This window comes from Suncus etruscus, chromosome 1 (assembly GCF_024139225.1).
Source record: "Suncus etruscus isolate mSunEtr1 chromosome 1, mSunEtr1.pri.cur, whole genome shotgun sequence".
In the NCBI taxonomy this organism is placed as follows: Eukaryota; Metazoa; Chordata; class Mammalia; order Eulipotyphla; family Soricidae; genus Suncus; species Suncus etruscus.
This window is the reverse complement of record NC_064848.1, coordinates 175,999,082-176,013,665: the sequence shown is the minus strand read 5'-3', so window position 1 is coordinate 176,013,665 and position 14,584 is coordinate 175,999,082. Positions and strand designations below refer to the sequence as shown.

Below are 14,584 nucleotides of genomic sequence, written 5' to 3'. Positions count from 1 at the left end.
AAGCCTGCCTCCAAGTAGTGGCTTTTTGATGGAGTCTGGGAGCCAGCAAGTCCAGTTCCCCAGAGCTTGTTAGAAGCAAGGCAGGTGGGCATCTGTGACAGCTTTGGCTTCCCTGTATCAGGGTGAGTGGGACAGCATATGCACCCTTCCCCTCCATGTACTCTTCCCCTCTCTTCTTTGTCTTGTGCCTCCTTCCCATTCCATCTTGTGGGAGAAGAGGGTCACAGGGCAACCCTGCAGAAATAGAAGCAGGACTTTTTCATCAGCAGCAATCCAGACTTGTGTAGGCTTTCTCCCCGTCCTGGAGTGAACCCCGGGTGCCTGGCACCATCAGTGGTCAGGACAAAGTCAGGACACAGACAGAGCCACAATCATTATCATCACCAGTAGGCCCCCAGGATGCCTGCTTGGGTCCATTCACAGCAGCAAGAGTTCTAGGGGATTTGCCCCCAATGACTCCTGAGCCTTGCGCTCTGTGTGAAGGAGCTTCAGGCAGTGAACCCTAGGGTATATAGTAGGGTCAGGGGGCAGCAGCCCTTCAAAGGGTTCTTATAAGCTTCTTTTTTGGGGCACACCCAGCAGCACTCAGGGGTTAGTCCTGGCTCCACGCTCAGAAATCGCTCCTGGCAGGTTCAGGGAACCATATGGGACACCGGGATTTGAACCAATGACCTTCTGCATGAAAGGCAAATGCCTTACCTCCATGCTAACTCTCCGGCCCCTCTTATAAGCTTCTCTACTGAGGAGAAGCATTGGGAGTATGTCTAACAGAGGAGGACATTGGGTGTTCATGTGGTTGCAGAGTCTTCTCAGGGCCCCACAGCTGGCCGCAGCTGGAGCCATGCCCAGTGGCCTAATCCACCCTCGGTTCAAGGAGAAGCCATCTCCACTGCTCCTAGCATGCAGACTGTGTGCCTGGGTAAAGCTGGAATGACTCAGAAAGGGCAGGGTCTCAGGAATCAACCTTTGTTGGGGGAAAGAGCTTCTGTACCCCCATGCTCCATCTGTCCCCCACCCAACTTGTAAATCTCGGATATTATGAAGCCCAGAAGGACACACCCAAGGAGCTGCCAGCCCCATAGTTCTGCAGAGCTGCGGGTGCCGGTGCCCTTGCTCCAGCTGCGTGCATGACCTCAGCCGCCTCCACACACCCCCAACCCCCCCCCCACCCCCACCCCCCGTGCACGCTGCAGCCCTGGCACCTTCTGCCGGGGTCCTGATCCGAGCCAGTTGTCTAGCGATTTAATTTGGTGAATTTACCACTGCGTCCCAGAGTTTATATTGGCACTTAACAGCAGTAATATGTGTCTCTCTCGCCAAGAACTGACTATTTTCCCGACCAAGATGGAACACCACGCACACAAAAAATAGGTTTGTGAACTAATCTGCTGCCCTGACAAGTGTCATTCACAGAATCACTACTCTGGAGCGCAGGCGGAATGAAATGAGGTGGGGGGGGGGGGGCTGGCCTGGATCACAGGTGCTCTTTCCCCCTTGGTTAACAAGAGGCTGGGATGAGACGCCCTATCCCCGCAGCCACAGGCCCTTTCAAATCACACTATCAGTATTCATGGCAGATTTCTCGCTTAGAAAAATGGTTTGGGGACGGTTGGAGGGCTCGAGCTCCCCCACACCCACCCTCCTGCCCACATCTTTCTCTCATTTCCACCCTGCCCCTTCCCTACATCCTGCCAGCCTGCCTTCCCTCCTTCCTTCCTTTCAGAACTGCGCCCCCTCCCTAGTGCACGCAGGTCCTTACCAGGTACCTTAGTTAAAACAAAAACAAAAACTTTCCAGCCCCTATTGGCACCTATATCCAGGATGCCTCTTTAGAGCCCCACAGTGGAATAAACCACTGTTGCTTAAGGATTTGGTTGGGAGAACCCCAGTCCTGGTACCCCCGGGATCGGGAACATGATAATTTGCAGGCCAGAGCAATAGTAAAGCAGGTAAGGTGCTTGCCTTGCACACACCTTACCCAGGTTCAATCCCCAGCACCCCATATGGTCCTCTAAGGAATGCTAGGAGTGATGCCTGAGTGCTGATTTAGGAATAACCTTGAGCATTGCTGGGTGTGTGCCCCCCCCCCCAAAAAAAGAGTTATGTGGTTCATACTTTAGTATGAGTACTTTTCCCATCATCCTCTCCTGAGCATGGGAGGGCAGATGCTGCTGCATCTCTGCTACTCTCCCCGATGCCCTGCCTGGTGTGGGGGCTGTCCTGGGGTGGACAGGGCCAACTTTGATCAGAAATGTCTTAATGCATTCTGTTTTACCTGCCCTCCTGAGCAAAGGATCTGTGATTGCCTTTCCCTTGGAAAGTGCTGGATTCTTTTGACCAGATGGTCTCCCCTTCTCTGAACCTGAATGAGGAAACACAGAGCTGAGTCACACTGGGTGGGTGTATGGAGTCCCGACTCTGCTACCTGAGAGATGGTCAAAATGCAGATTCCTGAGGCTAGAAATCTAGTTCAGGAAATACAGCACTTGCTCACTTTGCATGCAGTCCACCCTAATTGGATCCTGGACATCACACATGGTTTCCCTAAGCACAGAGACAAAAGTCTCTACCCTGATTAGACATGACTCAAACTCCCCCAAAAATGCAGAGTTCTGAGCTGCACCCAGAGTCACCTGAGTGAAACTCTCCTTTGGAGATCACCCTCGGTGTTCCCTTCAACTTTGAATTATATATGAGGGGTTCTCCACAGACAGTTCCAAGGCCCCAGAGCCTGGGGAAGAAATGACTCAATGACCACAGCCAGGGTGGAGGGTGTGCTTGGGTCGGCTCCAACCTTTCAAAGGTAGATGCTCTCATCTCAAGGTCAGGGGTTGGCAAGTGCTGCATCGGGCTGAAAAGGAAAGAAAAACACCTTTCCAGATGAGAAATTGGTTGCCCGCTGGCAGATGCGGCCCGTGTGGCTTCCTGTTAATTTAGGGGATTCGGTTTCGCACTGCTCCTCCGCACTCCACTGGAAATCAGAAAGGGCTGCTGTTGGCCTTGGATTCCCCACGCACCTGAGTTGGCGCCCTTCCTCTCCACATCCGAGCCCCCCAAGGAGGCTGGTGAAGCGCAGGTGCTAGCTGGCTGGCGGCATGCTGCCACCCCCCCCCCTTCTCAATGAAGTGGTGTATGAGGCTCGGGCACCCCGAGACGGCTCACACCCATCTCTGCCTCGCTTTACACGCCAGGCATTTGTAATTCCCCACAGCCCCGCACGGCAGCAAAGAAATATGACCAGGCAAGTTGAGAAAATAAATTAAACTAAGTGTCAACTTTTCTTGTTTCTCTCCTCATTATTAAGAGATGGAATGGGGCTCGTTTATCAGGCAGGGGGAGAAATTAATTGACACGGCTTTAATATCATGATGCCTGGCATGTCTGGTCACATTCCTTCATTTTGGGGAAAGGCATTTTATTATCATTTACAGCAGCCAGCTGCCAGGCTCCTGGTGTAAACGAGGCAGCAGGTGCGTGAGCGATGCCCAGCGGAGGGGACTCAGGGACCACCTCGAAGGGCACATGGTGGGGAGGGGGGGCCAGTTCAGAGTGGAGCTACAGCCAGGTAGCTGGGTGCAGGGAGGAAGGGAAGAAAACAGGCCAGGCCTGAAGAAGATCTTTCAGTCTCCTGCATGTTGGTTCATCTCTGCAAACATCTGCCATAACCTTCCTGCCTGTTCATCGTGGTGCGGGCTCAGAAAGGAGCTCCGACCAGGTACCTGGGTGCAGAGAGGAAGGGAAGAGAAAGGGTTAGGCCTCGAGAAGGTCTTTCAATCCTATGCAGGATGGTTCTCTCATCTCTGCAAACATCTGCCACAACCCTCCTGCCTGCTCATCTGGGTAGTGGTTAGCCTGCACTGAGACCCATGGTGTTCATAGGTCATTTCGAGCATCATTTTGTGCCTGCCTGGTTCTTTGTTCTGGGTTAGGTGGGATTGACTTCCACCATGCTATGTGTCCCTCCCCAGGGTCAGCTGGTTTGAAAGTCAGTTCACTGAGCCAGGTCTCCTGCCCCTTCTTGAGCCAATGTGCACCCTGTGTCTGGGTGCTGAAGAGAGGTTCCCCCCCCCCCCCAGGGTCATCTTACCTTGCCCTGGCTTTGGAGACTCTCCAGTGGTCTTGTTTATGTGAGTCCCCTGGCCATGGAGCTCAGAGAGCCTTGTCCTCTCTCAGCCATGCTCTTGCCTGCTTCTGCTCTATAGATTCCTTCAGATGAGGGACTGCTGCTGGGTGGGCCTTTTGTCAGAATCTCTGACCCACAGGACAAGCTAGGATTCTGGATTTGGCTTTCAGGACAAGTTGGAGTCTCTAGGTGGGGCATTCCACATTCATGACTGAATGTGGAAGGCATGAGAAAGAGGTGGGGAAAGAGCACTACTCTCAAATATACTGTTCCTAACATCTGGGGGCTCCATAAAGAAGGGCTCAGGACCTCACCCAGCTATACTGTGACAACTGGCCACGCCCTGTGGCCTTATGCTGCTTGGGATCACCAGGCCATCCTAACCAGGCTGGAGGTCAGACTCAGCCTTGAGCATGTACCCCTGGTTCTGCACTATCTCTCTAGCCTCCATAAATGTGTTTATGGAGGTAGTTGGGCTACATTTAGCAGTGCTCAGGGCTACTTCTAACAGTGCTCTGAGGACCTTGTGGTGCTGTAGATGGAACCAGGATCAGCCAGTACCTTCTCTTTTTATGAATACTGGAGCCTGGAAGTTGGTTCAAAAAGCTGGTACATGGCTTTGCAGGCAGGACACCCAGGTTTGGTCCCCTGAGCAGTGCTGAGAGCATCCCCCAAGCACAACTGGGGGTGGCCCCAAACCGAAGGCAAATGGCAGAGCTTGGCTGGCTTCGGTGGCCCTGGGAAACCTGGCAGTATAAAAGAGCCCAATGAAGGACTGGCAAGGACAGTGATGTCCTTTTCTTCCCACAGTGCACACTCTTTGGGGGTGCAAGCAGACACCTGTCATATTTCTTGCTGGTTGCCTAGATGTACGTTTCCCTTTGGTCCCATCCTGGACAGTGGGTGCCAGAAAGAACGTATATCACCAGAATTCAATGTTGCCTTCAAAAAGAACACATCATTTTCCTGGGAATGGAGCAGAATCCATCTTCTGGGGGAATCCGACTTTCTGTGGGGCAGCCCGCTAGCCTCTGAGCAACCTCTATAGATTCTGCTCCTGCTACCAGGCCCAGAAAACACTTGTTAGGCAGGCCCTGATGACCCTGAAATGTTCTGAGTTGAGGGCAGGGGCAGTACCGAGGATGGCACCACTAGACACTCCACCAAGCAGTTATTATCTGTAAGAGGATGCATCCACCACCCTCTGGCACAGGTCCCACCTTATGTGATTCAGAACCACCAGACCCATCTGTGAGCCTAGGAATCCCTGATGACTGCCTCCAGAGACACGTGGAAAGGCACCTGCATTGGCCTGTGGGTGTAGCCTGCCCTGCTCTAAGGACACCCATGGCCCTAGTAACACTGTCGTAAACAGAGCTGCGGCACTGGAACCTGCCCTCCCTCTCACAATGTTGTCTTGGGGACTGAGGAGACGAATGTGGAAGGTTATAAAACCAGAAGTACCCCTGCCTTCGATATCTGCATTAGAACCAATCGCTGGTTGGTGGGTATTATCATTCCCCTATTCCTGGCTGGTAGCAAATGAAGGGGGCGGCAGGTTAGAAGTGCCCTGGCCAGCACCTGTCTTTCGTGCCTGTGGCACCCTGGGCTTTCTTGGCTACTTTCCCCCATAACCACACCTGTTAACTCGAGCCCACGTTGATTTCCGCTGTGGTTGCTTTAGGCACCATCAATTGCTTGTTCATGTTCATTGACCTATATGATAAGAGGAGGAAATTCTTTTTAAGGCGATGAGGAGGCTGTTCCTATTGCTCCCTTGCTGACCTAAAAAGCCTTTTGCTTTTTTGTTGGCTGTTCCTCTGAGGCAGGCTTGGGAGCGTGTTGTTTTAATTTTGAGGTATCTTGTTTTCATATGTCTATTCTCTTGTGAGTGTGTGTGTGTGTGTGTTAGCTTTGTATTATATGGATGAATATTCAGTTTTGTGCATTTAAATAATAGAGGAGGTAAAGGTTTGCCTGTTACATACATGCTTATCTCTTCAATAGCACTTACTTGTTACTTTCCAATAATAGCTTCATTCAGGAGAACACAACTTCACTTTTAAAAGCTCCTGTCAGCTGCTATCCCATTTGTGTCTGTTTTAAATTTTCTTTTAGGGGTTCACCTGCCCACCACCATATGTTTCCTGGTTTTTCTGGCCCGAGGGCCCCTCAAGTATCATACAAGACTATTAAAAAGGGGGACTTCCCATCCCCCAAGCAAGAATCCTTTTTATGTTTGTTCCTTGTTTTTTGGGGCCACACCCGGAGACCCTTAGGCTCTATGCTTCTGGCTCTGTGCTTGGAAATCACTCTTGGCAGGCTCAGAGGGCCAAATGGGATGCTGGGATTGAACCCGGGCTCGTCCCAGTTGGCTTTGTGCAAGGCAAACACCCTACAGCTGTGCTATCACTTCAGCCCCAAGAGTCCTTTTTTAAAAAAAAGGAAAAAAGGTTTTCCTTTTAAAGGAAAACTTGCTCTCTTATGCTTCATGATCTGACTTTTCACATGCCATCCTCAGATGCCCATCTCCAAGGCTCCTTGTTTTTACAAGGCATCTTTAGTGAGTTCAAGCACTCAGTTTGGGGTGCTGGAGAGATAGTGCAGGGGTTGAGGACACGCTTGGTGCACAGTTGACCTGAGCATCACTTGGTCTATATAGACCCGAAGACCTTGGGCCTTGCCCTGAACCGCACAGGCCCACCTAGCCTGGGACCCTCCCACATAATAAACACACTCAGTTCTTATCCCCAGGGTGCTGCCTCCCTAGGACCAAGAAGGCTGAGAAATAGCTGAGGGTGTTTATAGGGGTGCCCTAAAGGTTGGGAAGCTTGTTGGAACCCTGTTAGACACACTAAAGGTCACAACCCCTATGATCCTCCTTGTGTCCATAGGAGTTCTTTTGAGTTATTCAGAGCCCAGACAAAGAAGGGATTTTGGGCATGGGTTCCTGATGCTAGGTGGGGGTCCCTACTTCTGAATGAGAGACTTTTGCTGGGTGGGAGCCCTTGATGCTGAGTTAAGGTCCCTAATGTTGGGTGAGGGCCCTTTGGAAGATGGGTACTTTACTGGGCATGAGTCCTTACTGCTGGGCAGTGCTCTTGCCTGTCTCCTTATGAGGCCTCCCTCAAAAACACTCTCCTGGTGCTCCTTTCCCACTTCTGGAATATTCTCCTAGGAAAGGGCAAAGTCCTCTCTTTTTGCCTCTCCTCAAGTCTCAAGTAGAGTCCATCAACCCTGTGGCCCCAGGACAGTGGAGCTGATTGGTGACCAGAACAGACTGCACAGTGAGAGGCACTACTGAGCATGTATGGGACCCCCCCAAAAAAGGTTTGAATGGTCTATTTGGGGAGGGGGCACAACCAGTGAGTGATGGTCAGTGATTACTCCTGACTCTGTACTCAGCAGTCACTTCTAGCAGAATTGAGGGACCATACAGGGTATGGAAGATCAACTGGGGGGCCGGTGAGGTGGCACTAGAGGTAAGGTGTCTGCCTTGCAAGTGCTAACCAAGGAAGGACCACGGTTTGATCCCCCGGTGTCCCATATGGTCCCCCCAAGCCAGGGGCAATTTCTGAGCGCTTAGCCAGGAGTAACCCCTGAGAATCAGATGTTTGTGGCTCAAAAACAAAAAACAAAAAACAAACAAACAAAAAAAGAAGATCAACTGGGATCAGACATGTGCAAGACAAATGCCTTGCCTCTGTACTATCTCCCTGGCCCAAATTGACCCATTTTATGTCCTGGGTGGATTTTCGACATATTGGTGGAGGGATTGGGAAGGGGGATATTTTATTTTTTACTTTGGAGCCACACATGATTCTGTAGATGTGCTTTGGGCTGACTTCTGGCTCGGCACCTAGGAGGAGTCACTCGTGGTGGTGCTCAGGAGACCATTTGGGTGCTGGACCGCACGCCAGGCAAATGCCATAAACATTGTACTATTGCTCTGCCCCTTAAAAAAAAGATTTGATGCTGTGAAAGAACTCATCCTCCCAAACTTGACCAGTGATTCTGCCCTTCCTGGCTCAGTTTGGTTTATTTGGAGGATATTCACCACTAAAGTCACAGACTCATTGTAAATGAACACACACCTGGAAGCAAAAAGTAATTATACATTAAGCAATAACATTTATTGACAATTAAGTGTTTCATTGCTTCTTTGCTTTCTCTAAATGGAATAAATAAATATTTTAGGCATAATCAAATTTGTTTTCTCCATTCGGGCCCAACAGAGAAAGAGAGAGATGTGGGAATGATATAGATCTTTAAAATGCCACAAATGAGTCTTGACATCCAGAATTGTAATGCCTCGGAGGTGTGCGGGGCCTGAAATCCAGGCTCTCTCCTTTAATCAGGAAAATCATTTTTTGTGATTCACGGAGCTGGATTCCTCTGTGATTAGGGCTGGGCCAGCAGGGGGAATTGGTATCAGGATGAGAAAGAATGAATCTGTACTTTTCTGCTCTCTCTACTCCTCAGAGCTGGCACAAAGTGGCACTGGGCACCCATGTGTTCTGAGCCCATAATGTTGGGTCTGGTGTGCGAAAGGTGATGAGCATGGGGGTGGGGTGTAGGTCCAGTGGGAAGCAGCTTGTCTCGTGTCTAGCTCAGCTGTTCCCCATAGTGATGCCTACACAAAGCCCTGGAACTAGGTTGTGATCTCTGACCCCGACAGTCACAGACTCCACAGTCTTTGCCCATGGCCCATCCTTCCACCCTCTCCTGCCTTCTCTCCACTGCACAGACTGTATCAGGCAGAGGAGATAGTGTGCAATCTGCTCCCAGCAGACCCAAGGGCTAGAGTTCTCCTTCCCTGGTGGTCAACACAACAAAGGAGGTGGAGAGTGACCAGTACCAGAAATTGCTTCTCTTGCCACCCTGGATGCAACCACATCCAGAACCAGGCATGGCGGGCAGGTGGTGCTATGCAGAGAATCCAGGGGATCGCCTAGCCTCTCTGCTGCTCCTGCCCTGGCTCAGGCACCTTGGCTTGTGGCTGCATCATCTGATCCCACCTCCAGCCTCAGTGCCCTGGCCACATTGTCACCTTCCTGCACCATCCCTTCTCTTTCGGGCAAACCCCCGCCACTAGATGTGGTGCCCCTAAGGCCTGAACAATCCCTTCCTGACATCTTCTGGCCTGTCTACACCTGCACAAATAAGATCATGCTTTGCCTTCATGGGGACAGTACTTGGCCACCTTGCTGTGTGTTTTTCCTCATTCTGACTAGCAGAGATGGCCCTCTAAGAACCAGCCTATGGGCTGCTGCCAAGATAGGCATGTTGATCTGGTTGGATTCCAGACCAGGGATGCGGATCAGGAGGCCTTCAGAGACCCAGTGTGGTCATTGGGCCAGAAGTGAAGTTCACTGTAAGAGGATGAGGCCTGAGGCCTGTTTGGCCTTAGTTGGGATCTTGTCTTATGCCTTTTTGAATGGAAGGCCTGAGTATGTGTGTACCTGGGGACCTGATAGGAGGGTGCCTGTCAGGGACCCTGTCCTGCTTTGTAGCTGGGAACTAGTGCTGTAGCTGAAGACCCTGCACCCTGGCTCAACCTCCTTGCTAATGTCTTGTGGGGGACAGACTGCATAGAACAAGAAAGGCCTCACCAAAGAGGCAGCTGCCTCTCTCTCTCTCCCCTGACTGCATGAGAGGGTGAAGGGTAGGGATACAGGGTTCCCAGCAAACAGATAGATGTAGGTTGATGCTAACTGGAAACTGGAAACCAAGTCTTCTTCTGCCTGCCTGCCTGTCTATGTGTCTGTGAGCCCGTGTGTGCCCCTACTGTACTGAGAAGGAGAGGGTCCATGCAGAAAGGCTGAGAGGTGGGGCACTGCTGGGGTCACGTGCTGGCACTCAGGGCTGGGGGTGTGCAAAGAGGAATAAGATGGGTAGGATCTGGGCAGGAGGCTGCTGAGCAGTGGTCAGCCGCCAAAACCCTTCAGTATGGCTTGTCTAGCAAAGCCAGTCTCCAGCCGAGCAAACACAGTGGCTGGCTGACGGGCTGACAGCAGGCATCAAACAGTCTTAAACTGCCCCAAATCCACAGCGCTTTTGAAGCAGCAGTAGAAAAAGGATGCCTGCACGGAACAGAGGCCTGAAACTTTTAATAGTTTCTTCCATGCCTCAGGATGTCCTGATGAGGTATTAGAGGAAGTAATTCAGGAAGAAAAGGATAAATAATCGCCTCGGTCTGGAGGCTGACCTGATTGTTGGTGCCCACCCCTCTTCCCGGGTGGCAAATGGCCTACCCCTAGTAAATAACAAATACAACCACTGTTGGTTTGCCTTGGGGCAGATGTAAAACACCCAGCATTGGTGGTCTAAAGTGCTGGGGGGTGGGGTGTGAAATTATGATATGGAGGGTGTGCAGTACAAATTAGAAGTAATGTCCTCTGCCCTCTCAGGAGGGTTTGGGGGGGCAGAGAAGCAACGCCCCATCTTTTTGAAACAGAGCCCTCCCCCACAGATCCACCGAAGAAGACTCATCTCCTTTTACTCATGGTTATTTGTGTTTTATTTTTTTCATTCACTTTAGGGTTTGGCTTTGTCACATTTGAGAATGAAGATGTGGTGGAGAAAGTCTGCGAGATCCATTTCCATGAGATCAATAATAAAATGGTAAGTGGGGAGGGTCTGAGGGATGCAGCACCCACTCCCCCCACAGCCCACAGTGTCTCACATCCTGCCGGGACCTGGGCAGGGCCCTGAGACCCGTGGTCCCAGCAGCCGCAGACAGACTCTATAAAGAGCCAAACAAGCATCACCTCTTGTCAGCCGTGCAGGCAAGTGTTCAGCTGTTGTCGCCCAGTAGCTTGTACAAAGATGTTTTTATTTACAGTGCCAGTTTAAAATGTTAAAGCCATCTTGGCAGGACAGAAGCAGGCAGGGGCCCGGACTCAGCCTTTGGGTTGTTACTTTGCCAGCCTCAGCTTAGAATATGAATTTGCTGTTTGGCTTTTAATTCTGTGAGGGATTGATGCTAGATAGCAAGTTTACCACCCAAATCACTTATTTGTTTTTTAACCCTACTAGGTGATTAGCATTCTCCCTGCACAGGCACCCTCAAAAGAAGGTTGCGTGGAGCTTTAGGGGATAGGGATGGGGACCCTAGTCAGCCTCTGAGAAAAAGGCCACCAGAGGGCGCCATACTGCCTGCAGCAAGTGCCGCTGGCTTAAGGCCTCCAACTCCTGAAGATGGAGTATGTTGGCATGAAGCCCTTTTCTTGGGTCCAGAAAACTCAGAGTCAGTGAGTTTCAGAGACTATCAGCAGGTCTTTGAGAGCCAAAGCATTTTTGGTTGGAGGCTACATCCTCAAGAGAAGAGGATTTATTTGTCTTTGGAGTCTCTGTGACAACTTGGCTATTTCTTTCTTTTAGTCAAAATATTCCTTGTTTCTGAAATGTGCATTCAGCTCTGCATTGTATATTGGCCTGATATGTGTTCACCGACTTTAAATTCAATAATAGAGCTTTTAGTGTGGATAAGATCAAAGCAATCTGCTTAGCATGTGGTGCTACAGGCCTGATTCAATATTTGACTTGCTAATTTTTTCCCAGGGCACTAAAATAATATTGTTCATATTGTTCCTAGTCATCCTGTGCATCTGAAATGAAAATGTGGTTTCTTTGCATGCCATAGGTTGGCAGCGTCAGCTCAGGCATTAAAATGGTGCTGGGGAGATAAGAGAGGGGAGTGACTGGGTCCCCTCATCAGCCAGTTACCAGTGCCTAGTCCCTCATTCTAGTATGTTACTACTTACTCCTTATTAAACAAGAGAGACAGGACTTTGTGGTAAACTTGTCTCTAGCCCCGGGCGCCATGTTTTGCCTCACTAGGCATATGCTCTTGTAAGCCTCTGTTGAGGGCCTCTGGCAGGGTCAGGTGTTTGTGTCTATCCTGGGCATCAGCCTGATATGGGCACATTGGGAAACAACTCATTCTTCTCCCTGTTCCAGCAGGGAAACTGGGGTACCCAAATAAGGGAAGGTGCTTAGGTCTAGGGAAGATGTTCCCAAGCTTATTTGATCAGCCACTCCCTTGCAGAAAGGAAATCTCTGTGTGTCCCCTGAAATCTGCCCTCTCCCAGTGAACAAACAGGAAAATCCTCCTGCTCCTCACTCCTAAGAGTGCTAGTGTCCCCAGAGGGAGTGGGTGTTGCCTGTTTTGGGAATGACAAGCCCAGAGCTTATGGGCTCCAGAAAGGCCATGTAGGCCAGTGGCTAAGCTTGGCTGTGGACCTGTCAATTCACATTTTACTGTTATTTTGGTTTACAACACGCAGCAGTGCTCAGGAGCTACTTCTGGCTCAGTGCTCAGGGGACAGTGCAGTGCCAGGATTGGACCTTGGGAGCCTATGTGCAGAGCATAAACTCAGGCCCATGGAATTGTCTCTCCATTTCCTTTTCTCACCTCCTCTTCCACCCAGATGGAGATGTGTCTGTTTTCCCATGCATCTGGGCTGATTCTTGTTCGTTAAAAGGACAGTGTGGGCTTTCCTGGACTGGTGAGGGAAGGATGAAGGCTCTGTTAGCAAACACATGCATAGGGCAGCTCTAGGTGCCTTATAGGTGACTCTTGGGGTCAGTTCTTTGGGCTCATCCTCATGCTTTTCCCATTATGCCTTGCTGCCCAGCAGGGACCTCAGCCCAGGAAAATCTGAATTTATATGACTGCTGTTGTAAGGAAGAGTCTCTGTTCATGTTATTTGAGGGTTGCATTCGGCTCCTTGTTAGGACCCCTCTTCTTTTTTTTTTTTTTTTAGGCCACACCTGGCAGTGCTTAGGGGTTACTCTTGGCTCTGCACTAAGAAATCTGGTGAGCTCAGGGGACCATATGGGATGCCAGGGATCCAACCCAGGTTGACCACGTGCAAGGCAAAGCCCTACCCACTGTGCTATTTCTCCAGCCCCAAAGATCCTTCTTCTTACTCATTTAAAATGAGTGGACAGTTAACTGGGAAGCAGAGTGCAGTTGTACCCTCTTGGAAGAGAAGAGGAAAAGAGGAGGGGAGAAAAGAGAGAAAAGGGAAAAGGAGGAAAGAGAAGGGAGAGAAGAGAGTCGCCGCCCGGAATGGCTCAGCAAAGGCGTCACCAGGTTCAGTACTGAGTGCATTATTAATTAGGGCAGAGCTATACCTTGCCAGGTTTTTGTATAACAACATGCAGAAAATTCCCATGCCTATCTCGTTGGAGGGGCCCTGGTATTGAGCAGGATGGGTGTAAAGGAATAAGGCTAGTACAAGGGGGAGTTAACCCAAGAGGCCTTCCTAGCTGAGTGCCATGAACAAAGCAGTTACTCATTGCACCACTGTGACCTTGGGCAGCTCCCATAGTTCCTGTGCAAGTCCAGCAGTGACAGAAGCTGCCTCGGGGAGTTCCTGAGTTGGATTTAGGAAGGGCCTTCCCAGCCTGAATCACCACCCTCAAAGCAACAAGTCTTGAGGTTATTGCCAGCCTCGCCATCCTTCCCTGCAGGTGGTTCTTACTGAGCTAGTGTCCAATCACGAGGTGAGATGGGCCTGGACAGGTGAGAACAGGGGCTGGTGGGCCACTCAAAAAAGGTTCCAGAAAATCAGCTTCTAAAGAGTAAAACTTGAGCACACCCAGGAGATGGACTCCCCAAGTGGGAGAGAGAAGAGAACTATTGTGGGTAACTCTCGGAGCTGCAGTGCTGGCTGGGCCCTTGTCTTCCCTGGATTGAAAGTGCTGCCCCCTGCATGGGACCCCTGTGACCTCTGGCTCCTGGACAGTTTGGGGCACTGTCCATGATGTGTGCCCCAGTAGGCCCTTCCCTCAGGCTGCTCTTTCCTGTCAGAGTCCCAGAGCCGTGGGGGTAGTCCCGAAGAAGGGGCGGGGGCACTGTGGGCGGAATTAACCAGGCCTGTGTTCACCCTCCTATTTGTAGCATCATTCTCCCGAGTAAGCTAATTTTAGCCATCCATTCTGCTTCTGTTACCATTTATAAAATGAGAATGTCAAATGCAATATTAAACAGGCAGGATGAAGGCAAAAAAGGAAATGCTGGAGAGGCATGTAATAGATGGAGCTGGTGTTTACGTGGGGGCAGGGGTGGGGCTGCCCCCGAGCCCGCTGTGTGCACAAGAGTAGGGCATTCACAGACGGGCAGCCGGTCGATCCTGATGGCTCTGTGTCCCACAGGGAGGGGCGTTCTCTCTCCTGAGCGCCAGCAGCTCTGCCCTTCTCTGTCCTCCAGCCAGGACGCAGCAGGGAGGGTCTGGAGGCCAGGTACCCAGCTCAGCCTGCCCCCTGGCACCCCACTTGGGAGTCCAGGAGATGCCCTTCGCAGGGGTTTTGCCCTGGCATTCCTGGGGAGGCAGCAGCAGGCACTCAACTGGCCCTTTCCTCTGTTTTCAGCAGCAGATCTGGGTGTCTGTGCAGGGTCTCCCAGCCCCCCTGCATAGCCAGCCTCGGGAGGCAGGAGGGGGGCTGAGCTGC

The 14,584-nt window shown here is 51.1% G+C and overlaps 1 protein-coding gene across 7 annotated transcripts in view; it reads left to right on the top strand.

The window, feature by feature from the left end:
* MSI2 (musashi RNA binding protein 2) overlaps positions 1-14,584 on the top strand; it is a 355,837-nt gene that overhangs the window by 283,752 nt on the left and 57,501 nt on the right. For all 7 annotated transcript variants that reach the window (XR_007494886.1, XM_049772440.1, XM_049772421.1 and 4 more), the window contains exon 8: positions 10,665-10,747. Coding sequence is in view for 6 of the 7 variants with exons in the window: in XM_049772440.1 (XP_049628397.1) it covers positions 10,665-10,747 (83 nt within the window). In the remaining variant the exon portion in view is untranslated. The remainder of the gene's footprint in view (positions 1-10,664; positions 10,748-14,584) is intronic.